This window comes from Crocodylus siamensis, chromosome 6 (assembly GCF_052110815.1).
Source record: "Crocodylus siamensis isolate JL-2025a chromosome 6, ASM5211081v1, whole genome shotgun sequence".
Taxonomy (NCBI): Eukaryota; Metazoa; Chordata; order Crocodylia; family Crocodylidae; genus Crocodylus; species Crocodylus siamensis.
This window is the reverse complement of record NC_143400.1, coordinates 31,954,744-31,964,088: the sequence shown is the minus strand read 5'-3', so window position 1 is coordinate 31,964,088 and position 9,345 is coordinate 31,954,744. Positions and strand designations below refer to the sequence as shown.

General features: G+C 49.7%; 1 protein-coding gene across 1 annotated transcript; it reads left to right on the top strand.

Moving 5' to 3' along the window:
- Positions 1-1,272: 1,272 nt before the first annotated feature.
- LOC149862183 (olfactory receptor 13H1-like) lies at positions 1,273-2,205 on the top strand. Its single transcript, XM_090052933.1, has one exon. It carries the CDS (start codon positions 1,273-1,275, stop codon positions 2,203-2,205), a length of 933 nt encoding a protein of 310 aa, XP_089909059.1.
- Positions 2,206-9,345: the final 7,140 nt, after the last annotated feature.

The window sequence follows — 9,345 nt, the reverse complement described above, 5'->3', positions numbered from 1 at the left end:
GGGATTCCTTCTTTCTTAACTGGATGATCCATGACTACTGGGAAGAGTGTCTTAGTGATTTCACTCATTTTAGGAAGAAGGATATAAGTGAGTATTAATCTGCTTGTTTATTTCCTTCACTGCAAAATATCTGTATTTTGAAGACACGCAGACAGACAGACTCAGAACTCTATGTAGTGAAAAATGTCCATTATCTCTTTGGAGTTGATGGAGCCCAATATCAAGCTGGTGCAAATAATCTACCGGTTTACTACAGTCAATGGGACCATTTCTGGAGCTAGTGTAAATAAATCTTACTCCCATTACATACCCATATGCATATACATACACACAAATATGCATATACACATATAATACAAAATATTACATGTTGTATTAATATATATTAATATTTCTCCTTGTGTATTATATTAATATATCTGTGTATATTATCTAATGTTAGATTTATTAAATACATTTTCAGATGTTTATAGAACCATATATCTATAATTATTATATGATATCATATTATAATAATCCTGTTATATTCATAATTATTATAATGACATCTGAATAGTTTTGCCTGCTTATTTTTTTTATTATCCAGCCAGCCAAAGTTGTAGCTGTACAATATAGAAATAAGTATAATGGTTCTGACAATCAAAAGTAGAGCTCAAATATATCTTCCTAAAGCACTGTAAGACCTTTGTACCTGGGCAAGCCTTCAGAAGATGAGGTAAAGTTTGGAGGCATTGTAAGTGAGTTTGTTCTATCACAGATTATATTATTTTTCTCTATCTCTACTTTATCTGGTTCTTATTAAAAACTTCTCTGAGGTTCTTCTGCGGAGGGCAACATGCAAATTTAATAAATCTAAATAAAACGGAGGAACCGATCACAGGGACTAAAACTCAGTGGTTCCACAGAGACAGTAACAATATGTGTGGAGCAAGCAAAAACAACGTTAAAAAAACCTTCAGGGTAATGGTTCCTGTGGTATAATCTTGTCAGAACACAAAAATATGGGCAAAAATGTAATTAATATATTGTACAAATTAATCATTCACAGGATTAAAGAGTGTTAACATGCCTTTATAAAATACTGTATCCTTTTGTGCTATATATTCACTTGTGCATTGATGTGTCTCTCTGTGTACCTACCTACATATCTATCTTTGAAACTGAAGCGAAGGTTGGAAACATTGAATTCACTGCATCTAATTTTTATTAGCACTTTTAAAATTATTAATTTTACATTATACTGCTGATTACAGATAATGCTAGGTTTAGGACATGGGTGAAGAGAACCAGACCCTGGTAGCAGAGTTCATCTTCACTGGGTATCCAGTTCTCCCAGTAACAAGGATGTCATTATTGAGCTTCTTCCTAATGGTCTACCTTGTAACATTGATTGGAAACGGCCTCATCATCCTTATAACCACGTGTGATTCACATCTTCACACCCCCATGTACTTCTTCCTTTGCAATTTGTCCTTCCTGGACATCTGCTATACCTCAAGCACCACCCCTCAAATGCTGATAAATTTTTTGGTGAAAAAACCCACCATTTCCTTAGTCAGGTGCTTCTGCCAGATGTTAAGCACACTTTTCTTAGGATCCACCGAGTGTCTCCTTTTGGCAGTCATGGCTTATGATCGTTTCGTTGCCATCTCCAATCCACTGCGTTATGCACTCATCATGAGCAAGTCACGTCGCATCCACTTGGCCCTGATGTCCTGGACAGTTGCCTTCCTGCTGACAGTCCTCCCCTTTTTCCTCATGCCATCACGGTTCTGTGGGAAAAATGAAATAGACCATTTCACATGTGAAGTCCTTGCTCTAATGAAGCTGGTTTGCTCAGACACCTCCAAGAATCAAGTCTTCATGTTTGCCAGTGCATCATTTACCCTCCTTGCCCCTTTCTTCTTCATCATTTTATCTTACATGCGCATCATCATAACCATCTTGCGGATCCGCTCAGTGGATGGCAGGTCCAAGGCTTTCTCCACCTGTGGTTCCCACCTGATGGTGGTGACTCTCTTCTATGGGACAGCCATATTCATGTACCTCAGACCCCAGTCCAAGTCATCCCAAGTGCAGGACAAATTCATTTCTGTGTTCTATGGGGTCTTGACTCCCATGTTAAACCCTCTAATCTACACACTACGAAACCAGGAGGTGAAAGGGGCCCTGAGGAGAATGGCTGAGAAGAAAGGAAAGTTATAGACTGATCTGAGGGTTTTTTCATTATTTAAATCCATTTCTAGAGTGTCTACAGGAAACTCTTAAATGACTAAACTAAAGCCACTTGGTCTTTCTTTTGGGAGGCTCTCAGTGAACAATGTCTTTTTTCTAAGTAAAAATGTATTACCTTTTTACAGGAAAATTCCTTTTATTGAGTATTTGTTTTTATTTAATAATGTACTAGCAGATGTTTTATTAGTTAGTAAGCTTTGCTGATGTTACTGCCATTGCTGAAAAAACCCAGAGATCTGTAGCTAGAAGGTCCTGCTGCTCTACTAAGGGTCCAACTCATTGCCAAATTTCACATGCAGAAGGAATTTTTTCCCCGTTTAGATTGGGCTTTGGTTTTTGTCTGGTTGTTTGGTTTTGCCTTCTTCTATAACATGGAGCATCGTCTTATTCCTAAGTTTTTATGAGTTTATTTTCTAATTCATAAAACACTTTTTTCCACTGGAAAAGGAGCCTTTAAAGAATTCTTGTCCACCTGCAGAAGGGAAATTACTGGTAATTGAAATTAGATACAGGTACTTTGAAGATGAGAGACAGCACCCTACTCCACATGTTGCAGGTATAAACATGTATAAGAGCCCACCATGTAGCCATATGACAGCTGGGAAAGCAGTGGGGAAAGGAAGGATCCATAGCATCCCATTGTAGTCCTTTATTTGGTACCTGGGACTAGCTCTTAAGAGATTACCCTCCAGAGGCTGCTGTACAAGGTAGGGGGCTGGGTGGAGCTGTGAAGGCACAATTTTAACATTTTTGTTGTGAGTGTTCATCTTGGGCCCCTAGCAGATGTTACACTAATATGGCACACATGCATGTAATAAATGGTATGATAAAACTAGGAATAAGACACAAAGTTATTACACAAAAAAAATATTGTGCCTTAAACTGGAGGTGTGGCTACCACCTATGAGCTCATGAGCTGACATTGGGACCCTTAAACACCTCCTGCAGTTGGGAATGCCACTTAGCTGATCATTGCTCCCAACTGAAGGAGTGCTTGGGAGCCCCTTGCTCCAGTGTGCTCTTTGCAGCTAGGAGGGATGTGAGTTGATCGGCATTCCCAGGCTCAGGAGTACACTGGGGTCTTGAAGGGCTCCAGCGTGGTCCCAAGGCTGACTGGTATTCCAAGCTGGATGTAGCAGGCACCCACTGCAAATTTAGGCAGTGTCTGGGATCATGATCCTGGGCTCCCCATGCCTCAACAGTAGTGCATGATTGGAGCCTGATCTTTGATCCCACTGTCACGCCTCCTGCCATGCACATGTAGCATTGCAGGGGGTGCAATTGTTGTACCCCCTGCAACCATTGTTCATCAGATCCTATTGTGCATTTAATTGAATGTCTGCCAGGGACCTTGTAAACCAGAAAATATAGTATATAAACCACTCAATTCCCTGTTTTTGCAGAGGCATGGCATGGTTAGTACCTGTGTCTCCATTGTATTTACCTATGAAATACTCAAGGGTGTTCCTGGTATTCTAGCTATTGTGCCTCATAGATGTAAGCAAAAGTTTGAAGTGATGATTTTTGGAGGTTCCAAATGGGTGTATGATTGCTTGTTTCATAGTTGATAGTTTCATAGTTTCTAGGGTCAGAAGGTACCTGAGCAGATCATTGACTCCGACCCCCTGCCATGGCAGGAAAGAGTACTGGGGTCAAACGACCCTGGCAAGGCGTACATCTAGCCTTCTCTTAAAGACCCCCAGAGTAGGAGCCAGCACCGCTTCCCTTGGAAGTTGGTTCCAGATCCTAGCCTCCCTGACAGTGAAGTAGAGCCTCCTGATGTCTAGCCTGAATGGAGGGAGCTGCTTTATGGCTTAGAAGACCCCTTTCAGTCCTATGTTTCTATAAGCATTAAAGATTGGTACCAAGAAGTCTTTGACACCATAGATGAGTGTGGGGGAATGGGGTGCGTCACCCTAGCGTGAGTTCCCCTATCCCCAGAAGGCCCCTGGAGAGGAGGGGCATGCGCTGGACCGCTCAGGCCTCCACCGATCTCGCCTGCCACGACTTGTTGGATAATGGGGGGTTCACCCGTGCGGGGGGGTGCTGGCGGTCCAAAAAGGGGTACCGCAACTCCAAGGTCCTGGGGTCCTGAGGGCTCCTCCTCCCCTACACCCTCGCCTGGGCCTCTGGGTTGAGCCTCCGTGAGGGGCTCCCTTGTCTGAGTCCCAGTCCGGCGGGGGGGGGGTTCCTCTCACAGCCGGACCCTCACCAGGTGTCCCCGCGGCACCTAGTCCCCCTGGTGCTGCTGGCTCCTGTAGTCTGGGGTTATCCTGACCCCTGTGCTTAACTCTCCCGCCTGGAGGGGGCTTACACAGCCTACCCCCCCCGTCCAAGGGTCGTCTTCCGCGACCACGTGGCCCGAAGTTGCCGTAGAAGGGTTCCTCCGTCGGTGCCCCCCTTCCCGGTTGCCCTCAGCACGGCGGCCGCCGGTGCCTGGGTTACCTTCGGGCTGTCGTGGGTTCCTGAGGTCCCTGGCTCCGCAGTTCCCTGTCTCGCTGGTCCCTGTGGGGCCGTGTGGGGCTTCCCAGCCCTCCGGGACGCCGCCGCTGCCTCCCGCCACGCGGCTCCCGGATCCGCCTCCGCCGGCTTCGCAGCCGCCGGCTCCCACCGCGGGGCTCCCGGCTCCGCTGCTCCCGGACTCACCGCCTCCGGCTCCGTGGCTCCCGGCTCCGCTGCTCCCGGATTCACCGCCTCCGGATCCGCGGCTCCCGGCTCCACCGCCGCCGGCTCCCGCCTCGTGGCTCCCGGCCTCGCCGCACGTGGCTCCGCCGCTCCCAGATCGAACGCTCCCGGCTCCGCCGCTCCTGGCTCCTCCGCGCCCGGCTCTGCAGCTCCCGGCCCCGCGGCTCCTGGAGTAGGCTCCAGCTGGAGCCTCCGTCCACCTTGACTTGGGGTAGGTGTCCTCCTTTTATCTTCCCGGGCCGGTCTCGCGCCGGCCCGGTTAAAGTTCCGGGAAACTTTATGTTTCCGGCCCGACTTCCGGGTCTGGCCCCGTAAGCTGGGTGGAACCCCTATATTCCCTGTTTGGGCCTGGCCCCTTGGGGTCCTGGCCCCCTCACAATAAGCATACCACTGAATAGGAAATTGTGCCACCAGAATAGCACCATAACAGGCAGAGTTGGCACCCGGGGCAGACCCTGCAGGACAGGAGGGAGGTGGGCACATCATTCTGAGAGTGCGGTGGGAGGTAGGGCTGTGTGAAACAGCTGTGTTTTGATATAGTTTCAGATTCAGCTGTTTCATAGATTTCATAGATTTTCATAGATTTCATAGACATTAGGGCTGGAAGGGACCTCAGGAGATCATCGAGTCCAGCACCCTGCCCAAAGGGCAGGAAGTCAGCTGGGGTCATAGGATCCCAGCAAGATAAGCATCCAATTTTCTCTTGAAGGTGTTCAATGTAGGTGCTTGAACCACCTCCACTGGCAGACTGTTCCAGACCTTGGGGGCTCGGACAGTAAAGAAATTCTTCCTTATGTCCAGCCTGAAACGGTCTTGCAGGAGTTTGTGACCGTTCGACCTCGTCATCCCTTGGGGCGCTCTGGTGAACAGACGTTCCCCCAGATCCTGGTGGTCACCCCTGATAAACTTATAGGTGGTCATCAGATCACCCCTGAGCCTGCGCTTTTCCAGGCTAAAGAGTCCCATGGCTCTCAGCCTGTCATCGTAAGATCTGTTTTCCTGACCTCTGATCATGCACGTGGCTCTCCTCTGGACTCTCTCAAGCTTCTCCACATCCTTTTTGAATTGTGGAGCCCAAAACTGGACACAGTACTCCAGCTGCGGCCTCACCAAGGCCGAGTACAAGGGGAGAATGACATCCCAGGATTTGCTCGAAAAGCATCTATGGATGCACGCCAGCATTTTGGTCACTTTACTAGCCGCAGCATCGCATTGCAGGCTCATGTTCATCTTGTGGTCAATGATGACCCCCAAGTCTCTTTCTTCTGTAGTGCTAACCAACGTAGCACTGCCGAGCCTATAAGGATGCTGCAGGTTTTTCCTCCCAAGGTGGAGAACCTTGCATTTATCGGTGTTAAACACCATGAGGTTCTCGTCTGCCCATTTGCTGAGCTTGTCCAGGTCAGCCTGCATCACCCGCCTATCTTCTGGCGTGGATGCTTTGCCCCAAAGTTTGGTGTCATCGGCGAACTTGGCCAGTCCACTCCTGACTCCAGTGTCCACATCGTTAATGAAGATGTTGAACAGTATGGGTCCCAGGACAGAGCCTTGAGGGACCCCACTGTTCACAGGGTACCACGATGAGTGACTGCCATCAATCACAACCCTCTGGGTCTGACCACAAAGCCAATTTCCCAGCCAGTGGATCGTGGTGGAGCCAAGGCCACAACTGGGCAGTTTGGCCAAGAGGTGATCATGGGATACCAGATCAAAAGCTTTTTTGAAGTCAAGATATATGACATCAATCTCTTCTCCCTTGTCCAGGTGATAGGTCACCTGGTCATAGAAGGAAATGAGATTGGTCAAACAAGACCTACCCGCAACAAACCCGTGCTGGCTGTCCCTTAGAATGTTAGCCTGGGCCAGTCCCTCAAGGATGGCCTCCTTAATAAACTTTTCTAGGATCTTCCCCGGATAGAAGTAAGGCTAATGGGCCTGTAGTTAGCCGGATCCACTCTCCTCCCTTTCTTGAAGATCGGCACCACATTGGCCTTCTTCCAGTCTTCTGGCACTACACCAGAGCGCCAGGAGTTTTCAAAGATCCATGCCAGGGGCTGGGCTATGACGCTTGCCAGCTCCTTGAGTACCCTGGGGTGCAGATTATCAGGGCCGGCTGACTTGAAGGTATCCAGCTTCTCAAGGTGTTCCTTCACGAGGTCAGCATTGATGGAGCGTAGGGGATCCCCCTCACCCAGATTTCCCTGTCCCATAGCAGGCATGGGCATCCCCTGTGACTGATGAAAGACTGACGCAAAGTACCTATTTAATAGGTTGGCTTTTTCCTGGGCGTCAGTTGTCAGTTGCCCCATCTGGTTTAGCAGGGGTCCAACATTGCCCTTGCTTTTCCTCCCGCTCCCCACATATCTGAAAAAGGACTTTTTGTTGTCCTTGATGCCTGAAGCTATTTGGAGTTCAGTTGCAGCCTTGGCTTTCCTGGTTTGGTCCCTGCAGGACCGGACCAGCGCGGCGTAATCCTCCTTGGAGGTGAATCCCGTCCTCCATCCTTTGTAGGCTTTCCTTTTTAGCCACAGTAGGTCCGCTAGGTCCCTGGAGAGCCAGGGGGGCTGCTGTGCCTTCTTGCTGCCTTTCCTCCGTGTTGGAATAGATTTAGCTTGTGCACTGAGGATCGCTTCCTTGAGAAGCAACCACTCTTCTTGAACTCCCATCTCCCTGGGGTCATGGTCCCTGAGGGCCTGACTGACTAGCCTCTTGAGCTTATCAAAGTCGGCTTTTCTGAAGTCAAGGACTTCTGTGTTGCTGACTGACTTGCCAGCTTTACGGCGGATGGTGAAGGTGATCAGTTCGTGGTCGCTGTCACCCAACTTCCCATCAATCACTAGGTCGCCGATTAGGTCATCCCCCATAGCCAGTACCAGGTCAAGCAGCGCTTTGCCTCTCATTGGCCCATAGACTTCTTGAGTCAGGTAGAGGTCATCCATGCACAAGAGAAAGCTTTGTGCCCGCTCAGATTTAGCTGAGTGATCTTCCCATGAGATGTCCGGGTAATTGAAGTCACCCATGACAACCAAGGTCCTGGAGCAAGCGGCCTCAGTCAGTTCCCGGGCGAACTCCTGGTCAAGCTCGGGACTTTGAGTGGGAGGTCTGTAGTAGACTCCCACCATTGTGTCCCCTGTGCCGAATTCCCCACGAATTTTTACCCAGAGGGTCTCTAGCTGTCTATGCCGGTTGCCAACTTCAGCTTGCAGGGACATGTAGCTTTCCTTCACATAGAGAGCTACACCCCCGCCCCTTTTGTCAACACGATTCCTCCTGTATAGGGTATAGCCCTCTATAACTGTGGTCCAGTCATGGGTGGAGTCCCACCAGGTCTCCGTTATCCCAATGACATCATATTTCTTTGCACTGAGCAGGAGGACGAGCTCGTCCTGCTTGTTGCCCAGGCTCCTGGCATTAGTGTACAGGCAGGGCTGGGGCAGGGGTGGGCTCCCTTAAGTGTCCCCTTAAGTTCCTTGGTCCACTGGCTTTGCAAGGGCTGTTCAGCAGGTCAGCAGGGGCAGTAGTCCCCCCATCCCCCAGTGGGCTTAGTTTAAAGCCCGGTGGAGCAGGTCAGCCAGCCTGGCTGAGAAGAGCTTCCTCCCCAGGGGAGAGAGGTGGAGGCCATCTCTTCCCAGCAGCTTGCTGCCTCTCTCTCCAAAGAGCGGTCATGGAAGCCAAAGCCTTCCTGATAGCACCAGCGCCGCAGTCTTTGGTTCACCGTGTGGATCCTCCTCTCCCTCCTCAGCCCATAGCCCGAGACTGGGAGGATCGACGAAAACACCACCTGAGCTCCCAGACCCCTAAGACCCACTCCCAACTCCCTGTAGTGCCTCATGACCTGGCTGGGGGTGCTCCGAGCCGTGTCATTGGTGCCCACATGAATAAGGAGCATGAGGTAGTGGTCTGTGGGCCGGAGGAGCTGCGGGATCCTCTCCGCAATGTCTCAGATGCGGGCCCCCGGGAAGCAGCAGACTTCCCGGGCTAAGGGGTTGGGGCGGCAGCTTGCCCCCTCAGTGCCCCGCAGGATGGAGTCTCCCACAACAAACACCTTACGCTTTGTCTTGGGGAGAGCGGGGCCAGTAGCTGCGGTCAAGCCTGGGTTGCCTGCAGCAGAATCAGAGGACAATGATTCATTTCAATGTTTAGGATCACTGTCCTGTTTTGTTTCATTCAAATCTGTTTGGGGGATTCGGCTCTGCATGGGGCGGGCAGTGGCGGCAAGGAGACCCTGGCATGGATCTCTGCTCCCTGTGGAGCCGAGTTGCTAGGCAGGACAGCAGCATACGTTTGTTTCCCTGCAAGCCTGGCTCCAAAACTCCAGAATTTTCCGAAACATTTCCGAAATGTTTTGGATGCCTCATTTTGTTTCGGAGATGTTTCTGAGCCTTCTGTTTCAATTTGGATTCGGTGTTCTGGGTACCAACATGG